The sequence below is a fragment of the Girardinichthys multiradiatus genome, chromosome 3 (genome assembly GCF_021462225.1).
Source record: "Girardinichthys multiradiatus isolate DD_20200921_A chromosome 3, DD_fGirMul_XY1, whole genome shotgun sequence".
In the NCBI taxonomy this organism is placed as follows: domain Eukaryota; kingdom Metazoa; phylum Chordata; class Actinopteri; order Cyprinodontiformes; family Goodeidae; genus Girardinichthys; species Girardinichthys multiradiatus.
In genome coordinates this window covers 44,303,068-44,324,033 of record NC_061796.1, presented here as the reverse complement: position 1 = coordinate 44,324,033, position 20,966 = coordinate 44,303,068, and the positions used below count along the sequence as shown (strand labels likewise).

The 20,966-nt window shown below is 42.0% G+C and overlaps 2 protein-coding genes across 3 annotated transcripts in view; one reads left to right on the top strand and one right to left on the bottom strand.

The window, feature by feature from the left end:
- The window catches only part of plekhf2 (pleckstrin homology domain containing, family F (with FYVE domain) member 2), a 34,431-nt gene extending 14,643 nt beyond the window's left edge, over positions 1–19,788 (top strand). The window contains exons 2-3 of one of the 2 annotated variants that reach the window (XM_047361850.1): positions 4,072–4,185; positions 14,592–19,788. In XM_047361850.1, the coding sequence (XP_047217806.1) occupies positions 14,606–15,343 (738 nt within the window). In that variant the 5' untranslated portion in view covers positions 4,072–4,185; positions 14,592–14,605 and the 3' untranslated portion in view covers positions 15,344–19,788. The remainder of the gene's footprint in view (positions 1–4,071; positions 4,186–14,591) is intronic. The other variant, XM_047361849.1, reaches the window with a different exon arrangement.
- On the bottom strand, positions 10,352–14,577 carry LOC124866168. Its single transcript, XM_047361847.1, has one exon. It carries the CDS (start codon positions 12,286–12,288, stop codon positions 11,296–11,298), a length of 993 nt encoding a protein of 330 aa, XP_047217803.1. The 5' UTR covers positions 12,289–14,577; the 3' UTR covers positions 10,352–11,295.
- Positions 19,789–20,966: the final 1,178 nt, after the last annotated feature.

The following is a 20,966-nucleotide window of genomic DNA, read 5'->3' as shown; positions in this document are numbered from 1 at the left end:
AATTTTTATCTTTTATTTTTTTTTCCGGACTAATTAGTCAATCAGTCAATGACTAATTTAATCCATCTCTACTTAGTGTGGGTGAACCTCCTGTTCTCAGTACATGTGCAGGTTCTAACACATTTCAGCTCTGCCTCTGTTTGCAGGCCTCAACATTATCAGATACATTCTCATAGCAGATTAAAACCTGGTCCTGTTTTTTTTTTTAAATCTAAAACATTTTGGTCAGTCTTGATCTGGATTACATTGTTCATTGATTCTTTGAAGTATGTAAACTTTGTAAACCACTTCATATAGAGCCAATTACAAAAGCTGCAGAAAGTCTGAAGGTAAAATAAAATGGCATGCACTGCATAGTAGAGCCCTTCACAGAACTATTTATTTAATTTTGCTCCCGCTGAATTTCCAGCCGTTACCGCCCGGTCCTGCTGTCTGCGTCAGTCCCGCTCCGTCCGTCCCTAACAAACCCCTTAATTGTTGCACTGTACAATTCAGTAAATGCAGTTTTATTGCAGTCCAACAAGAGCAGAATAAATAAAACATATTCAACAAAAATCTCTGTTTTGAATCATGAATTCTAAAGTAAACTGAGGCCGACAATAAGAAATAATATAACATATCTGCATAGTAAAAGCATAAATATATAATTAAGAAAATCTATAAAACAAATGTACCACAATATTACAACAACAAATAAAATGCTTGAAAAAGATTGGCTAAATTTGGACTTGTGACAACTAACAATACGACTGTTCAATGTAACTGGGACATCTGCATATTAAGGGTGCACCGGTCAGTCGGCTGGTCAATCCATCAGGCCCTATTTTCTTCATTTTGGGTGACCGGCGATCGGCCTGATACTTACATGTGAAACCGATCGTATCTAGCGACCGTGTTCACTGATCTTACCTACTAGTCTGACCTGTTGTGCAGGTTTTGTTTGTTTTTAAAATTTGAAAAATGAGGGACTAAAGGAACTGCAATGCTCTAAACTTTTCTTTTATATTTGGGAGTACAGTTAAAACAAGTTTGTAATGTTTCACTGGTTTTCTTCAATATTTTTCAATAAAATAAGATTGGAACATTGAAGGTGTATTTTGACCTCAAAACACCTAACAGTGTCAGTTATAAAAAATCGGTATCGGCAGATCAGGCTTTTTAAAAATCGGAAATCAGCCACAAAACCTCAATTGGTGCACCCCTACTGCATATGTTGCTGAGAGACTCCTTATGTCTGGCTACTGCAGCTTTCTTCTAACTGCTCTCTGATAGTGCACTGGTGTCACACTAAAAATGAACCTCACACACTTTGGCAGCATAGGAAAGTGTTCTTCGTCAAAACTCCACCCCTGGGTTTGGGACTGGGTTGTCAGACAATCGCACACTGATGTGTTCAGTAATTTCTTTATCAACTGACTTTGGGCCTGAATAGAAAAGGAATATATTCAGGATCATAAAGGTCAGATTGTTATTCAGAAAGAGATTTATATTTTTTATTTGGATAATTTTTCAATCTAATGATTACAGGTCCTTCTCAAAATATTAGCATATTGTGATAAAGTTCATTATTTTCCATAATATCGTGATGAAAATTTAACATTCATATATTTTAGATTCATTGCACACTAACTGAAATATTTCAGGTCTTTTATTGTCTTAATACGGATGATTTTGGCATACAGCTCATGAAAACCCAAAATTCCTATCTCACAAAATTAGCATATTTCATCCGACCAATAAAAGAAAAGTGTTTTTAATACAAAAAACGTCAACCTTCAAATAATCATGTACAGTTATGCACTCAATACTTGGTCGGGAATCCTTTGGCAGAAATGACTGCTTCAATGCGGCGTGGCATGGAGGCAATCAGCCTGTGGCACTGCTGAGGTCTTATGGAGGCCCAGGATGCTTCGATAGCGGCCTTTAGCTCATCCAGAGTGTTGGGTCTTGAGTCTCTCAACGTTCTCTTCACAATATCCCACAGATTCTCTATGGGGTTCAGGTCAGGAGAGTTGGCAGGCCAATTGAGCACAGTGATACCATGGTCAGTAAACCATTTACCAGTGGTTTTGGCACTGTGAGCAGGTGCCAGGTCGTGCTGAAAAATGAAATCTTCATCTCCATAAAGCTTTTCAGCAGATGGAAGCATGAAGTGCTCCAAAATCTCCTGATAGCTAGCTGCATTGACCCTGCCCTTGATAAAACACAGTGGACCAACACCAGCAGCTGACACGGCACCCCAGACCATCACTGACTGTGGGTACTTGACACTGGACTTCTGGCATTTTGGCATTTCCTTCTCCCCAGTCTTCCTCCAGACTCTGGCACCTTGATTTCCAAATGACATGCAGAATTTGCTTTCATCCGAAAAAATTACTTTGGACCACTGAGCAACAGTCCAGTGCTGCTTCTCTGTAGCCCAAGTCAGGCGCTTCTGCCGCTGTTTCTGGTTCAAAAGTGGCTTGACCTGGGGAATGCGGCACCTGTAACCCATTTCCTGCACACGCCTGTGCACGGTGGCTCTGGATGTTTCTACTCCAGACTCAGTCCACTGCTTCCGCAGGTCCCCCAAGGTCTGGAATCGGCCCTTCTCCACAATCTTCCTCAGGGTCCGGTCACCTCTTCTCGTTGTGCAGCGTTTTCTGCCACACTTTTTCCTTCCCACAGACTTCCCACTGAGGTGCCTTGATACAGCACTCTGGGAACAGCCTATTTGTTCAGAATGTCTTTCTGTGTCTTACCCTCTTGCTTGAGGGTGTCAATAGTGGCCTTCTGGACAGCAGTCAGGTCGGCAGTCTTACCCATGATTGGGGTTTTGAGTGATGAACCAGGCTGGGAGTTTTAAAGGCCTCAGGAATCTTTTGCAGGTGTTTAGAGTTAACTCGTTGATTCAGATGATTAGGTTCATAGCTCGTTTAGAGACCCTTTTAATGATATGCTAATTTTGTGAGATAGGAATTTTGGGTTTTCATGAGCTGTATGCCAAAATCATCCGTATTAAGACAATAAAAGACCTGAAATATTTCAGTTAGTGTGCAATGAATCTAAAATATATGAATGTTAAATTTTCATCATGACATTATGGAAAATAATGAACTTTATCACAATATGCTAATATTTTGAGAAGGACCTGTATATTCATTCTTCCAGATTTTTTCTCCAGTCTCTACTCTTGATTGTATTGCCAACCTCAGTTGTACTCTCCACCCTTCCAACAGTCTTGGGGCTTGGTGTCTATTTTGGGTCGCTGTCTCCCGCCCGCGGTAATCTCCACCACAAGATTTGCGTTGGAACCTGCGGGATCCAAATCTCAGCGCAGGGCTCTACTGCATGGACACACTGTTATTAAGTTTCACAAATCCCGATCTGTGGTTAAACAATAGTTCAGTGTAGAACAATTCAGTTAAAGCTTGACAAGTTTAAGGGATGAGATTTCGAACTAGAGCTAATCGAAGGTGGTCCTGGGTTGTAATACCTGTTTACTGAAGCGCTTAATGAGAATCAGCGCTTCATTCTCTCCCCTTGTTTACCGTTCACATTTTGGCAGCTCCAACTAGAACTGTTTGCTTATCAGCTGGTATTTTTTAGGTCTTGTTTGAACTTGGGGAAACCTTATTGTGCACTGACTGATCCGCTGCAAACGAATGGAAACACACACAGACTGTGTGTGACCGGATCCAACCTTCCTTCTCTAACATACTGAATGCTGCCACACTGGACCTGTCTAGCTGCTAACCACCGCTCCAAGATAGCAGCACCCAGCGATCACTCCCCCATTTCTTTTTCTCTCTCTCCAAGCTAAATAGTGCATTTTTTTATCAAGGTGGTCAAAGACTAGCTTAACGATGTCTGATAGTGGTAAGATTGCTTCAGAAATGACCTCAGCTTTGATCGGTTGGTTCAGTTAAGCACAGTTAATTAAGCATTAAACCTTATAAATTTATGATAACCTTTGAAGTTCCCAGTGCAATTTCATCTGTAAACATTTTCCTTTTTGAAGCCGATTGAGACTTTAGGAACAGTTTCATCTAATTAAACTTGTTTGTATGTGTTTGTCTCCACAAAATACAGCATTCCTACTTTTCCAGCTTTCGTGTTTTCCTTGTTGACCTGCCAGTTCCTGAGGGACACAACAGGCTGTGTTAGACCCGAAGCCTTGCCTTTGTTCACCCACCGCTCTAAAAGGTGTGTTTGTTGTTTGATCCTGAGCATGCAGCACATTCGTAGGGTGCTTTTCATCCGTCTATAAAACAGCTGGTACCTGTGCATTTGTTGGGTTCAAAACCAGATCTTGAGAAGATCCGCTTTTGTTGTCTTTGATGTTTTTAGGGCTGTAGCTTTTTCCTGGTTTGCACTTTAATTTCTGTCTGATCTATAGAGGGTTGAAAACACCTGCAGCATTGAATCCTGCTGCTCTTTAGAAATACAGTAGTTTATCTTCAGGCTGAATGGAGAGTGTTTGAAACAAAATGCATAACATAACATTAATACATCCACAACAAGACGGAGCAAAAGAAACATGAATACCTATAAACCTAATCTTTAAACTTGATCCAGAAGTATGCATGTGTTTTCTGAAATAATTGGTCTGCACTCAACCCTCCAGACTCGCCAGAGAGAGCCATCACCCTTTCATCACTGTTGCCACTGAACTTTGACCTCCACCATTGTGCTTTATTAAGGAAGAATCCACCATTTGTGCTGCATTTCCAGTTACATCATAGCAGAAAATATGTCTATCATTCTTGTTTCTTCATGGAGTTTTCTCCTAAAAGCTTCATAAACTGGGCGTTTTAGAAGGAACTCTGTAATATAGAACCCTATAATATACCTAATATAGCTATAATAAAGATATGTAAAAAATGTTGACTTGGCAGTGTGGCTTCTAACTCACAAAACGGTTTATCAAATTAATTCAATTCAGTTGGTTCATGTCATCACAAATGACAATATATAAAAAAACTATAAACTGGTTTAATTCATATGCAAAAATACACATTCCAATCCAGTCCAAATGGATTTAAATTACTTAATATTAATATAAGCTAATCATATTTTTAAACTCAAACCTAATTACTTACTGTGCATTTTGATCCTATTTATAATACAGTGCCATGTAAGTTAGTTTCTCATAAAACCAAGTGGTTAACATCAATCTGCAGAAGCTCAACTGACTGCGATTAATTACACACTGCAGCATTCTCTCTTCCTGAACAAGCATGTGAAGTAGAAGTTTAATATTGGTGGGGTTTTCCCCACTGTGGGTGGGAGCAAGATTGGGAAACTTGTCATGTTCAGGGCCCTACTTCATGTCTTTTTCTTTTCCAATTAACTGATGTCACAAACTGCAGGCTTTGCACTTCCTTCTGATAATGACTACATGAAAACAATGCTGACCCAGCTTGGAAAACATGGCAGATACTAATGTAATTAGCAGTTGTTAAGTGTTGCTGCAGTTACTTTATCATATGGACTTCTTCATCAGTAAGAACAAAGTGGAGCAGATCTACAACCTGTTATTTCCAGTTGCTTAACAGTGGCTAGAATTGGCACACACTTCTAATTCTGAAACTATATGCAAAGGCAGCTCTGCTCCTAAAATACCCACTGAGCCAAAAGTCTATCAGCACTGATGCAGTTTGGTTGCATTTCAATGAGGCATTATGCATGCATATAATGGAAAACCCACCCAGATGTTTATACTTCATGTAAATCCCAACCACAGCAAATTTCCTGGCATTCTCACAGACCAGTGCTGTAATAATGCAGCTATGTGAAGCAACCATCTGCAGAAGGCTAATGTTCATTTTTGCAAAGAGGATGAAAATGGAGATAAGTGAGCACCTAGCCAACACCCCCAGCAGAAAGGAACAACCTTCTTAAGTAGGTGAATATAAGATGGCATCACACACAAGTGCTTCTGAAATAAATATCCAAGTTATTACATTTATAGCACCTTTGTAAAGAATTTGTAAAGCCAGATTTGCTGTTTGATTTGTCTTTTTACTTCAGTTAATGTTTACAGTCAGTCGACGAGATGCATATTTTCACTGTTACATCATCACTTCCTGATTTCAAAATACAGGTCCTTCTCAAAATATTAGCATATTGTGATAAAGTTCATTATTTTCCATAATGTCATGATGAAAATTTAACATTCATATATTTTAGATTAATTGCACACTAACTGAAATATTTCAGGTCTTTTATTGTCTTAATACGGATGATTGTGGCATACAGCTCATGAAAACCCAAAATTCCTATCTCACAAAATTAGCATATTTCATCCGACCAATAAAAGAAAAGTGTTTTTAATACAAAAAACGTCAACCTTCAAATAATCATGTACAGTTATGCACTCAATACTTGGTCGGGAATCCTTTTGCAGAAATGACTGCTTCAATGCGGCGTGGCATGGAGGCAATCAGCCTGTGGCACTGAGGTCTTATGGAGGCCCAGGATGCTTCGATAGCGGCCTTTAGCTCATCCAGAGTGTTGGGTCATGAGTCTCTCAACGTTCTCTTCACAATATCCCACAGATTCTCTATGGGGTTCAGGTCAGGAGAGTTGGCAGGCCAATTGAGCACAGTGATACCATGGTCATTAAACCATTTACCAGTGGTTTTGGCACTGTGAGCAGGTGCCAGGTCGTGCTGAAAAATGAAATCTTCATCTCCATAAAGCTTTTCAGCAGATGGAAGCATGAAGTGCTCCAAAATCTCCTGATAGCTAGCTGCATTGACCCTGCCCTTGATAAAACACAGTGGACCAATACCAGCAGCTGACACGGCACCCCAGATCATCACTGACTGTGGGTACTTGACACTGGACTTCTGGCATTTTGGCATTTCCTTCTCCCCAGTCTTCCTCCAGACTCTGGCACCTTGATTTCCGAATGACATGCAGAATTTGCTTTCATCCGAAAAAAGTACTTTGGACCACTGAGCAACAGTCCAGTGCTGCTTCTCTGTAGCCCAGGTCAGGCGCTTCTGCCGCTGTTTCTGGTTCAAAAGTGGCTTGACCTGGGGAATGTGGCACCTGTAGCCCATTTCCTGCACACGCCTGTGCACGGTGGCTCTGGATGCTTCTACTCCAGTCTCAGTCCACTGCTTCCGCAGGTCCCACAAGGTCTGGAATTGGCCCTTCTCCACAATCTTCCTCAGGGTCCGGTCACCTCTTCTCGTTGTGCAGCGTTTTCTGCCACACTTTTTCCTTCCCACAGACTTCCCACTGAGGTGCCTTGATACAGCACTCTGGGAACAGCCTATTCGTTCAGAAATGTCTTTCTGTGTCTTACCCTCTTGCTTGAGGGTGTCAATAGTGGCCTTCTGGACAGCAGTCAGGTCGGCAGTCTTACCCATGATCGGCGTTTTGAGTGATGAACCAGGCTGGGAGTTTTAAAGGCCTCAGGAATCTTTTGCAGGTGTTTAGAGTTAACTCGTTGATTCAGATTATTAGGTTCATAGCTCGTTTAGAGACCCTTTTAATGATATGCTAATTTTGTGAGATAGGAATTTTGGGTTTTCATGTGTTGTATGCCAAAATCATCCGTATTAAGACAATAAAAGACCTGAAATATTTCAGTTAGTGTGCAATGAATGTAAAATATATGAATGTTACATTTTCATCATTACATTATGGAAAATAATGAACTTTATCACAATATGCTAATATTTTGAGAAGGACCTGTCCTTTGAAACATGATACTCATCAGGTCGAGACCTGAATATTTCTATGAAATAAAATCATGATTAAAAAGTAAACCTTTCTTGCTCTATGTCAGGAACCAAGCAGTACAGAGTAGAGGACACAGGTGTTGAATTAAAAAAAAGTGGGTTTTATTCACCCAAAAAACATGAAAAAATGGTTAACAAAATGGGCAATTATACAGGCATGCCAATAAAAGAGGTCAACTCAAGATACTAGACTCAAAATCATCACTGACAAGACTCAGACAGATACAAACCAAAACCTACCTCCTGAACTAACACATAAGGGCCCTTAAATACTGGTTTAGCTAAACCACACACACAATAGGGGAAGACAAAATGGCTGCCACATAATAACAGGAAATAAATCCAAACCACACCTTAAGGTTCCCCCCACTTGGCATGAAGCGTTTGGTTCAGTCCAATGAGGCCATCAGCAGTACTTCAGGAATCTCAGCCCTTAGCCACACCTTTTGCCCATCAGGAAGGGGAAGCCAAACACCAAACAGCCAGGTAAACTCAAACAAAGAAAAGAGTATTAATACAACATAGAACTGAATTGACCTTGCAGTGTTAATATGTGTGCACTTCATATAAACATTGTAAGGTGATAGAGGAATAAACAAAGAAACTATATAATTAAGGAATATTTAAAATAATGGCTACAAAGTAAATTAAAGGAAAACCAGATTATAGTAGGGTGTGGCTCTTACCCTGTGTGGCTTACCATCACACACCCCTTCTCTTCAGGACTCTCGCTGATACAGCGAGAGAGATAATCAGCAACGAGGTTCTCCTTGCCTGGTATATGGCGCGCCGTAAACTGAAACGGTTGTAAGGCCAGGTACCAACGGGTAATTCGTCCATTTGTGTCCTTCATCTTCTTAAGCCACTGGAGCGCCTGATGATCCATCTCCAAGGTGAAATCTCTTCCTAACAGATAGTACCGGAAGGAGTCCACAGCCCACTTGATTGCTAATGCCTCTTTCTCCACTGTGGAATACCGAACCTCCCGTGGAAACAGCTTCCATCTGATGTATGCCACTGGATGACGGTCTCCAATGGTTTCCTGAAGGAGAACAGCTCCCAGACCCCGATCTGAAGCATCAGTTTGTAAGATGAACCTTTCATCAAAGTTGGGATTGTACAATACAGGTTGCTTACTTAATGACTGTTGGATGTCATAAAATGCTGTCACCGCATACTCTGTCCATTGTATGTGATTGGGAGAGTGGGATCCCGTCATGTCAGTGAGCAGAGCTGCCCTATGGGAGCACTGGGGGATAAAACGGCGGTAGTACCCAGCCATGCCCAAAAACGATCTAAGTTGTTTCCTCGTTTTGGGCAGAGGGCATGATTCCATAGCCTTGATTTTATCAGTCTGTGGTCTGATAACTCCCTTGCCAATGACATGCCCCAGGTATTCTGTCTCAGCCACCACAAAGACGCACTTTGATGAATTTACTGTCAACCCAGCTGATTGAAGACAATCCAGCACAATGCGCAGATGTTCCATGTGCTCCTCCCAGGTGGTACTGTGAATGACAATATCATCCAAATAAGCAGCAGCAAACTCAGAACAGTTATGCAATACCTGATCCATCAGCCGTTGGAAGGTGGCTGGAGCTCCATGTAATCCAAACGGCAAGACTGTGAAGTGGAACAGCCCCCATGGCGTCCTGAACGCAGTGAACTCTCTGGATCGTTTAGTGAGTGGGACCTTCCAGTAACCCTTACACAAATCCAATGTAGTCAGATACATTGCTTTTCCAAGACGTTCGAGCAAGTCATCAGTTCTAGGTGTCGGGTAGGAGTCAAACATAGACATGGAATTTAGGTATCTGAAATCAATGCGAAACCTAATGCTTCCATCCTTCTTAGGCACCAAGACCACTGGGTTACACCATTCACTTTTAGATTTGTCAATGATCTTTAGGGACAGCATCAGATCAACTTCAGCCTTTAATGAAGACAGCAGGTGTTCTGGGATTCTATAGCTTAATTGTCTCACACTGGCACCTTCTCGCAAAATAATATCATGTTCGACAACATTAGTTCTCCCTGGATTCCGTTGGAACAACGCAGATGTACATAGCTCTCTCACCTGCTGCTGCTTATCCTTGGGAAGATGGCCAATGTCCAAATCCAGAGAGCCCACAGGTGGTAGGTATTGCTCATCCACTTCATCTTCTTCAGGCACCCTCCGTATGAGCATTGCATCTGCCTTGTGTTCCATACGCTGCACCCACTCTTTTAGGAGATTTATGTGCAAAACCTTTCTGGGACGCACCTGCCCTGGGGTGGATACCTCATATGTGGTGGGTCTGAGCTTCCTCATGACTTCATATGGCCCCTGCCACTTGGCCAATATTTTGTTGTTGTTGCTGGGGAGGAGCACAAGCACTTTTTGTCCTGGAACAAACGAGCACTGCCGAGCAGACTTATCATACCAAGTCTTCTGTTGCTGCTGGACCTTTGACATGTGCGATTGGGCCAGCTCACTCATTTTCTCCAACCGCTCTCATCTGAATAAAATGAGACACCATGTTATTGGGTCCCGCCCCCTCTTTGTGTCCCTCCCAGATCTCTCTCCGCAGAGAGAGGGCCCCGAACTTCATAACCATACAACAGCTCATTCTCAAAGGGAGAGAAACCAGTGGATGCTTGGGGTACCTCCCTATAAGCAAAAAGGAGATACGGTAGCCACTGATCCTAATCTGTGCCACTGTCATTGATAAATTTTCTGAGCATCTGTTTCAAAGTTTGGTTAAAGCGTTCTGTTAGCCCATCGGTTTGAGGGTGGTAAGGGGATGTTCTCAGGCTCCGGATGCCCAGCAACTGATAGACTTGCTTCAATAAAGTAGACATAAAATTTGTTCCCTGATCAGTTAGTATTTCTCGTGGAAACCCAACCCTTGCAAATAACTGCACCAAGCAAGATGCAATAGGTCTAGCCTTTATAGATTTTAAAGGGAACACCTCAGGATATTTTGTTGCATAATCTGTCACAACAAGCATGTAGCAATTCCCTGTTTTACTCCTCTTCACAGCTCCTACAATGTCCATTCCAAGAAGCTCGAAAGGAGTACCGATGACAGGGAGAGGTTGGAGTGGAGCTCTGGGGGGAATTTTAGCAGAGGTTATCTGACACTCTGGGCAACTTCTGCAAAACTGAGCCACATCTTTTCCCAGGCCAGGCCAGCAAAATTGGCGTTTAATGCAAGCTAGGGTTTTGTGCTTACCTAGGTGGCCAGCCCAGGGGATTGAATGCCCCAAGGTGAGAATGGCTTTTCTCACTGGTTGGGGAACCACTAGCTGCAACATAGATCCCTGCTGATGATAAAGGATGTCATTTTGCAAAATGTACTCCTCACCATTATGGTCTGGCTCCACTCCGGGTTCCTTTAACTTTGCCTTCTGTAAAAAAGGTGTCAAAGACTGTTCAGGTTGTTGAAGTTCAGCAATATCCTTTGGAATATCAAAGCCACGTGGTGGCATTGCTGGCTCAGTATCCATTGGTACTCCCACAGATGAAAACTGGAACTTCTCCTGCCTTTTTTGTCTGCGGGTCTTTCGTGGCTTCACTTCAGTAGTTTCCAGTTCCTCGTTGAAAAAAGGGCAGGGCCTTGGCCTGGGCTCTGGTAACAGCCAAATGACTTTCCTGAATATGATCAGATTCTAACAAATCAAAAAGCACAGGAAGATCACACCCGAGCACAGCAGCATAGGGCAAAACGCTAACAACACCCACATGCACGAGATACATCTGGTCCCTGACTTTAATGTAAATGTCAGCTGTTGGATATCTTTTCTTATCTCCGTGGACACAGCAGATTGAAATTTTGTCGTCTGTGCGAACACTATTAGGTGGGATAAAATCTGAATGAACAAGCGACCGAGAACTTCCAGAATCAAGAAGCGCGTTAAGGGTAACCCCATTCACTTTGATCTGATTCATTTTGATAGTCTTGTCATCCTGCAACTCAGGGTCAATCTTAGACTGAGGGGCAATGCACATCTGGACCATTTTAGCATAATTTCTAGGGCACATAGGTTTTGTATGGCCTTCTAATCCACAGAGATAGCAGATAATCTTTTTACTGGTGGCCTTTGAAGGCCTAGTGGTAGACTGACCTTGCAGCTGATGAGTCTTACTAGCACTTGCTGACTCCAGATGGTACTGCTGAGGAATCCTCCGGACAACCCGGGATGTTTTCCATGCATTATGGCTCCAGGCTTGTCTCTTCTTTCTGGCAGTGGCAAAGACATCCGCTAGCTCAGCTGCTTTCATTGCTGAACCAGGTTTGTGCTCCCTGATCCAAACCTGCAGCTCAGGGGACAACATTCTCAGAAACTGTTCCAAAATTATAGTTTCACCAATGTCATGAATGGTTTTACCCCTTGGCTGCATCCATTTTCCATAAAGTTCCTTCAGCCTTGCATATAACTCACGAGGGTTTTCATCTGGTTTGACCTCCAGGGACCTGAATTTTTGTCTGTAAGACTCAGGGTTAATGTCATACTTCGAAAGGATGGCAGATTTGACTTTATCATAATCTAATGCATCATCAACGTCCATATGTATGTAGGCACCTCAGTAAGCAATGGTATTAGGTGAAAAACCCAATCAGATTTTTGCCACCGATAAGCACTAGCCATACGTTCAAATGTGACCAAAAAATGTTCAACATCATCGTCTTCAGTTAACTTTTCTAATCTACAATCTACTTGTGGAGGGAACTGAATAGCCGATAAAATGGTTGGATTAGAACCACCTGACATTACCTCAGCCTGGGCCTGCTGAGCAGAGGTAGAAGGCTGATTGTCAGAGTCTAATGGATCAGAAATAGTTGCTGGAGAATCTGATATTGATGGTTGTATTTCAGACTGCAAAAGGTTAAACTGATGTTGAAGAACTTTTAATCGCTGTTCTTGACGCACATTTACCTCACTCTGTTTTGCATCTCGGACGTCCTGTTGCCCCATATGAGCATGTAGCATAGCCACCAGATCCCTCCATAGTCTCAGTAACCCCAAAGGCTCCATTTTCCTCTTCTTCTGCACCGAGGGGCTGAACAGATCCTTTTTTCTTGTCGCTTTTGCCACCACGATGCATCCTCCTTTGATGGGGGGTGGAAATTGCCAAAGGGGGGAAAGAAAGAAAGAAAAAAAAAAAAACACTTGTGTCCAGTACTGCGTTGATCCCTCTCTTGACACCAATTGTCAGGAACCAAGCAGTACAGAGTAGAGGACACAGGTGTTGAATTAAAAAAAAGTGGGTTTTATTCACCCAAAAAACATGAAAAAATGGTTAACAAAATGGGCAATTATACAGGCATGCCAATAAAAGAGGTCAACTCAAGATACTAGACTCAAAATCATCACTGACAAGACTCAGACAGATACAAACCAAAACCGACCTCCTGAACTAACACATAAAGGCCCTTAAATACTGGTTTAGCTAAACCACACACACAATAGGGGAAGACAAAATGGCTGCCACATAATAACAGGAAATAAATCCAAACCACACCTTAAGGTTCCCCCCACTTGGCATGAAGCGTTTGGTTCAGTCCAATGAGGCCATCAGCAGTACTTCAGGAATCTCAGCCCTTAGCCACACCTTTTGCCCATCAGGAAGGGGAAGCCAAACACCAAACAGCCAGGTAAACTCAAACAAAGAAAAGAGTATTAATACAACATAGAACTGAATTGACCTTGCAGTGTTAATATGTGTGCACTTCATATAAACATTGTAAGGTGATAGAGGAATAAACAAAGAAACTATAAAATTAAGGAATAATTAAAGTAATGACTACAAAGTAAATTAAAGGAAAACCAGATTATAGTAGGGTGTGGCTCTTACCCTGTGTGGCTTACCATCACACACTATCTCTGTGTTTGTGGCTGAAGAGAGGACAACCCTGACTTGACAGAAAAGTAGGAACAAATTGCTAGATTTGATGAGCAGGTTTTCTCCTGAATGCAGTTTGTGCAATCTGCTTTGAGCATTCAGTGGAGAAATGGGTAAGAAGCTGCAACAATGGGGCTGCTTAGTGAATTCCCCCAGGATGCTTCCTTCAGGCGAATAGAAACAACTTTTAGTGGATGTGCAACAATTCATCATGGCTTACAAAACATGTAATCAGGATCAGCTTCATTCACCATGGGAAATGAACTAAGTTTTTTTTATGTAGCTTAATGTTTTACTGGTGCAGAGAAAACCTAAAACGGAGGTTGGATTTCCTGTTCATATAAAACATTAGATGCAAAGAAAATACAATTTATTATTTTTGTCTTTTTTTTTTTTCAATTTACTAAAATGTTTTGTGTGTCATTTCTATAAAAATATATTTTTCGGTACAACAGAACATTCAGTAGTTTTAAAGTTTAGTACAAAATAAATCTGTTATTTAAAAATGATTTGACTTTGTAAACAAAAAAGCCAAAAAAAAAAAAAATACCATCAACTTTCAACGCTCCTTTTGAAGGACTAGTGTTTTAGCCCTGCAGTGTGTTCTGCACTCCCACACAGGTGAGTGTGTGTGTGTGGGTGGGAGACCAGAGCCTTAGCTGATTGGGTCACATCACATAGCCAGGAAGCTGCAGCAACCAATACCATCTCTCTGTCATTGTTGTTTCACTGTGAACATCACTGTAACGGTTGGAAAATCTGCGTTTGTGCTTCGTGAAATTCATAAAGAAAGCAGAATCATTTTAAGACTCATTTTTTGACAATTACATTGTTTTTTGTGATTGATTATAGCAGGAAACAAAATTGAAACTTGATTATTTTCATAGTTCTAGATTAAAAGCTCTAAATAAGGAGAGCTGTGTGTTAAAATGCCTGTTCTTACTCTTTTCTTTGTTTTCCTTTCTCAGCAGGCGAGGTGAAGATGGTGGACCGGCTTGCTAACAGCGAGGCCAACTCTAAGCGAATTGGGTTGGTGGAGAGCTGCTTCGGCGCTGCAGGCCAGCCACTGGCCATACCTGGTCGAGTGCTGATCGGAGAGGGTGTCCTCACCAAACTCTGCCGCAAGAAGCCCAAAGCTCGCCAGTTTTTCCTTTTCAACGACATCCTGGTCTACGGCAACATCGTCATCCAGAAGAAAAAGTACAACAAGCAGCACATCATCCCTCTGGAGAGCGTCACCATCGACACGGTGCCGGACGAGGGCGAACTACGAAATGGCTGGCTAATCAAGACTCCCACCAAGTCCTTCGCCGTCTACGCCGCCACCGCCACAGAGAAATCCGAATGGATGAACCACATTGGGAAGTGTGTGAGAGAATTGCTGCAGAAGAGCGGCAAATCTCCAACGGGCGAGCACGCCGCCGTCTGGGTGCCTGACTCCGAGGCGTCTGTGTGCATGTGCTGCAAGAAGGTGAAGTTCACGCCGGTCAGCCGGCGCCACCACTGCAGGAAGTGCGGCTACGTGGTTTGTGGGCCGTGCTCTGAAAAGAAGTTCCTCCTGCCCAGCCAGTCGTCCAAGCCGGTACGCGTGTGTGAGCACTGCTACGCGCTGCTGTCAGGAAGCCTTGGGCCGCGCTCAGATTCTATCGGCCGGTCGGGCGCAAACTTCAACAACAACACCCTGTCGGACGATGAGGACGAAGACGACAGCAGTGACTGAGAAATGTCCAAACCTCCAGAGGACTTGTTCTGTCTCTGCACTGAGGAGAAAATACTCTGCTCTCATGATATCACTTAATTATTTTTCTTATTTTGCATCGTTTCTCTGATTGAATCGTGACCCAAGAAGAGGGGTTTTTCAGTAGTTTTCTCCTGGATTCTTATCTACGAACCTAAATGATGAATTTCCTCCAGTACTTCCTGGTGGGATAAATAATGAAACATTATCTCATCAGTAAAACATTGAATTAACTGGTCGACAAGCAGAACTCTGGAATTTTGTCTGACTGTGCATCACAGCTTCTGTCTGCTCAGTCCATCTTGTTCTCATGCTTCCTAATTAGGCTGCAGTTATTCACTACAAAACATAGGTGCTAATGAGACCTCCACACTGCACTGTCCCCTCAACTTCATTTCCCCTTAATAGTTTCTGTTGCTCATTTTTATTTCATTTCTATGAACTAAATTAGCCGGAAACGGAGAGTCTTCCCTCTGTCGCCTCAGTCAGGACAGATCCTGGCGTTTTTCTACTCTATTTTTATAGCTTTGTCTTCATTAAAATGTATTTTCTTTTATTAACAAATGTAGATGTCACGCTAAACTTAGTTATTTTCTAGCTCTAATGCAGTTGCTTATGACAAATCAACTAAAGACCATCTCACAGTGAGCGTCCTCGGTAGGTCCAAAGACTAACTCTAGCCTGTGCCTGTACATCACGTAGTGCCTTCTAGAATACTGAGCTCCGCTTCCAGAAAAGAAGAGCTTGTGTGTAAACGAGACAAAGATGCAAAACAAACGATAGGTCGATTTTTAAACACATTAGGCCAGCAGCAAACAGAAACGGAGGCAGATTATCAAAGAAAAGGCTTCAGTGCTGTCTTGGAGGTGTTAGGTTGGTCAGGCATCCATTCTTAGAAAGGAACCAGGATTTGCTTCCGGGTTCTGTTGTGCGCTAACCGTCCCATGAATAGTAGGGAGTGCTGGTCACAGAGGAGCCGACGCAGTGGCTCATGTTAACCAGTTCATCACCAGTCAGAAGATGGATTAGAAACTCGCTAAGGGGGAAAAAAAGGTTGGGATTCATCCAGCAACACATACAATGTAGCCTAACTATAACTAACAGCTCAGTGTTGTTCAAACAGTCCTCAGGTTTCCTGACATTATAGAAATCAGAGCACAACCTGAATATTGGACTTCTTTCTTGCAGTGTTGGTTGGATCAAACTTCCACTGTTGTTGTTGGCATGTTTCCTCCTAAAGCTCACCCTCTTGGGAATTCCTGGAATTTGGACCAAGTGTTACCTCATGGGTGGAGCTGTGTGGAAACCAGAGGATAACATGGCAACGGCTGCAGTTTACTTAGTTGGCAAATGGCCTTCGGGAATTAAAGTGGGAAACATGGAAGATTTCACCTGTAAGGATTTTCTTTTTCCTCCTTTGTGTTTGGATTAGAGAGGCATGTTAACATGTTGATTTAGTAGCTTTACAGTCTGATATGGTTTAATATAACAAAAACCTAATAATGACCTGAGAGAAATGGCATTCAGAGATCTAAAGAATAGAGATGCCCCCTGTTTGAGTTTGTTTACTTATGCTACATGAATTCATGAATGAAATTAAGCAGTTTGCAATAATAAGGAAGTGTTATTTCGTTTTTTTGTGTTTGTAGTCACATGATGACCTACACTGTATTTCATATGCAATTCTTCTGTGTTCAGAGGCTGAGGTGGTTTTCCTGCCTATTACTCCTCCCTCTGCTGATCTGAGGTCAGATGGCCACACTGAACTCTGCTCTTCCTACAGTTAACATTAGCATCCTTCCTTCCTTTCATTCACACCAACATAAGTTTCCTATGAAAAACAGGAGTCACATGGCACCGTTTCGACTCATGTGAACAGTCACTGAGCCTGAAAGCGAAAGCAGGCTGGGTGGAACCAGGACTACATGTCCCAGCCTGCAAAGCGGTTCAGAAAACCTGAATTTGTCTTCATCTGTGCTGAAAGCTTCTCTTCTCAGTGAGTCCTCTGAAGAGTTTCATTCCTCTAACAAGCAGCTTTTCAAAGAACAACAGACCTAAAATAGCTGTAAAAGTATTATTAATCCCTCCATCATTGTAGTTAGTATAACAAAGTGCTTTACACAGGGATTACAATAAAACACACTAAATGAGCATCGACTAATCATTGAGTATAGCTGGAAAATGAAAGACAAGCTCACTGATACAGAAGATGGCTGCCTCTGTCTTCACTGAGTAACGGCACCCTCACCCAGCCAGTACAGCTTGGATTCTTATGTTTTAACCCGCCAGGCAAAGGCAAGAGATCAGCTGAAGATTGGCCCATTCTGCTCATCAGAGGCCTTCTGCATGGAAGGAATCAAAATAAAATTTGACATAGGAGCCTGAATATCCTAGAAGATTAAAAATATGTCACTCCATTCATTGAGATTCATTGTAGGTTTGAAGCAATAATATAACCTTCATTATCTCTCCAGGACATTGGCTCAGAAAGTTTTCTTTGTATGTAAGAGAGAAGTCACTGACATCACTGCAGGACAAGTTATCGGCGGTTGTAAGTTGTCTGTCAGAATCCCCGTCCGAAGTGGAAATATGATGGTGATCTACTCAGATGTGGCGATATATGACGTGAACCTGTGGCCCAGTTGCACCGGTGGAGCCAAACATCTCAGGCGGTCATAAAGTGACGCTGCTCGTCAGGAGCGGCCTCCATCTTCGGTCAGCTGTCGTTTAGAGGAAGGAGGATTGTTTCAGTCCATCTGGATAAACATCTTGATTCCAATGAAGTTTGTAATAATATGTGAAGGTGTCTAAACTCGCCACAGTCAATAGTTTGATCAGGATGAACGGCGATGCTGTCAACCAGCTGGGAAGCCTTCATGATGTCCCTTCTAGAGCTGAATTATTGGACACGTCTGAATGAATAAATGAACCAGGAGATGTCAGCTGTTCCTCTAGTGTTTTTGTCATTGTTGCTTCTGTTTTAGCAGATCTCTGCTGGGTGTTGGAATGAAACTCCAGAGGTACATCACTGCGTCGATGATTAGAAACAGAAACTACTTGTTTCTTAAAAAGAGGAATATTAAGTTTTATTTTCTTTATATTAAAAGAAAAACACTTTCATGAGTGTTTTCTGATCAGTTTTTCCTTTTAACTGAGCGTTATCGTTCTACGTGGTTTTCTTTGTTTTTAGTGTTGGCATTAAGAATCACAGCAGCATAACAGAAGGAAGAAAGGGATTTTCTTTTTTTGTCTTGATTTTATAAATGTAAAGTTTTGTTGCTACGATTAAAGCAGCATCTGTGATTAGAGGAATTGACAGTTGTTCACTAACTAGCTGTGCTTTATAGTTGGTGTTGCTGAAGTGCTGAGGGAGGAGACTGCCGAGCCCAGACGCAGTCGGGCCTCAGCTTTGCTGTGGATTGCACTTAAAAAGTCGACACATGGACTCTGATCCAGGTTGTTGCTGCATCCTGTCAGACCAACAGTGACTAGATGTTTAACCGTGATTCTTTGTTTTAGTCCTGATGATTTTTGTATGTGTGCAGATTTGTTTGGTTGTACGGTCCTGATCAGTTTGGAAATGATTCTATCTGTGCTTCGGCTTTTCTTTTCTACTTCCTTTGAACCTTTTCAAACATGCATAGCAAAAAAAATCCAGGAGGAAAGTGTCTTAATATAGCAGAGGGACATTCAATCCTCAACCGACAGCCAACGTTGGTTTTATTGAGAAGGTACATGTTCTCCAGGATGGACACACATCACCAGCTGTGCATAAATAAAGACACTCGGAGTTTTAAGGGATTTTATCTGCACTTTAACTAACCTGGTGAGCTTTCTGCAGCTAAATGAGCATTGACCATCCAAAGTCCCGGTTTTGCATCATCTGAACCTGAAACATCAGAGCAAGAATGAACCTGCTAGAAGCAGGTAAAAAGAAATTCTTCCAAATGAAGCACCGAAGCAAAAAATCTGCTGACTGTTCTACAGCACCCACACACATCCAGCTATGTCCTGAGTAACCAGGTTACTTCAGTGCATGTAAACAGATTATTTGCCAGTTTACAGTTGAGTGATTCTGCAGCAGAATAAAAATACAGCTGGCGATCCTGTAAATGTGTCCTGATCAGCAGCGTTTTTATCCTTGCTGCGCTCTAAATGATGCTGCTCGGCTGGCTTACGTCTTCACACTGTGAGCAACATGATTAGAATGTCCTCTCTTGCTGATTATGTATTAAATGTTTCTGATTAGTTATGATGCTTTTTTTTGTTTTAACAGCGCAACTTCGATTATGATGATGACGCATTTACACAAATCATACACATAACCTGATTTTCATTGTTTTGTGGAGGGTTTATTTTAAATAGGCTTGGGCCAAGCAAGTATGGCGAAGGTTGTATTAATACACATTAAACAAGGCTTTTCTTCAGCTCATAGTCTATTGTTATTTTTTTATTGTTTTGATGTTGACTCCTCGGTTTTGAACTGATCACTCATAAATCAGTCATTGCTGAGTAAATACACAAAGTGGTCAAGCAATATTAAAACGGCCAAAGGTTATAAATATCAGAATATTAACAGGGTTCTCCCCTGGTGACACTGACACATGTTAAAGCATTTACAGTTTGTAAAGGGAGGTTCTGAGCGATGAAGTCCACAGGTGTCAGAATTTCATGACCACATGAGCTCAATGAAACGTTTAACCTGAACACATTAGCAAAATTTTACGTGGGGTTGAAATAAAAGCTGTTAACTGGCAGCTTCTAAATTTCCTGAAATTTTGTTTATATAACAGGAGAGATTAAAAACAATAAATTATCTGCCTAATGGACCACGGGGTGTTTTGATTTGGTAGCTGAATCCTGTTTGCACATTTAGAAATGATCAAATTAATTAACTCCTCACGTAATTACTGATATGCAGTTCATTTCAGAAGTATCGGTTCCCTTTGAAAAAAAGAATGATGTATTAAAACCAACACGTCAGCCTGAGAAGTGTGACATGTTTGAATTAAACTGTCATTCATTTTTGCACCTTTCAGCTGCAAGTCTCTCAGGGACGTCTCCCAACAGATTTCCATAAAAAAAGACAGAAATACTTGAGCTCAGTCTGTGAATAGCCATTTCTAAGTCTAGCCGGAGATTGTGGGTCTGGACCTTGGTTGGGTCATTTTGACACCTGAAAGTCTTTGATGTAATCTGTAGTCTTGCTTAAAGGTGACCCTCTGCCCAAGTCTTAAGGCTTTTCCAGCCACGAGCAGGTTTTCTTCCTGGATTATTCTGTGTTTAGCTCCATCCATCTTCCTATCAACTCACCAGCTTCCCTTATTCTCCTGAAGAAAATAATTCCCACAGCATGATGCTTCCACCGCCATGCTTCTTAGTGGGGGTGGTGTGTTCAGGGTGTGCAGCAATTTGCGTGTAGGCCGAAAAATACTATTAATCTGGTCCCATCTTTGTAGGGCTCCTTCTTCCACAGCTAATAATGCAAACGGCTAATCAAACAGCTTTGGGGTTTTAGCATAAAATCTTAAAGCCATGTGAAACTGCAAATCAAACGTCTAGCTTTCTTTTAACAACTTTCTGCGAGGTTTGTGGAGTGTCTGGT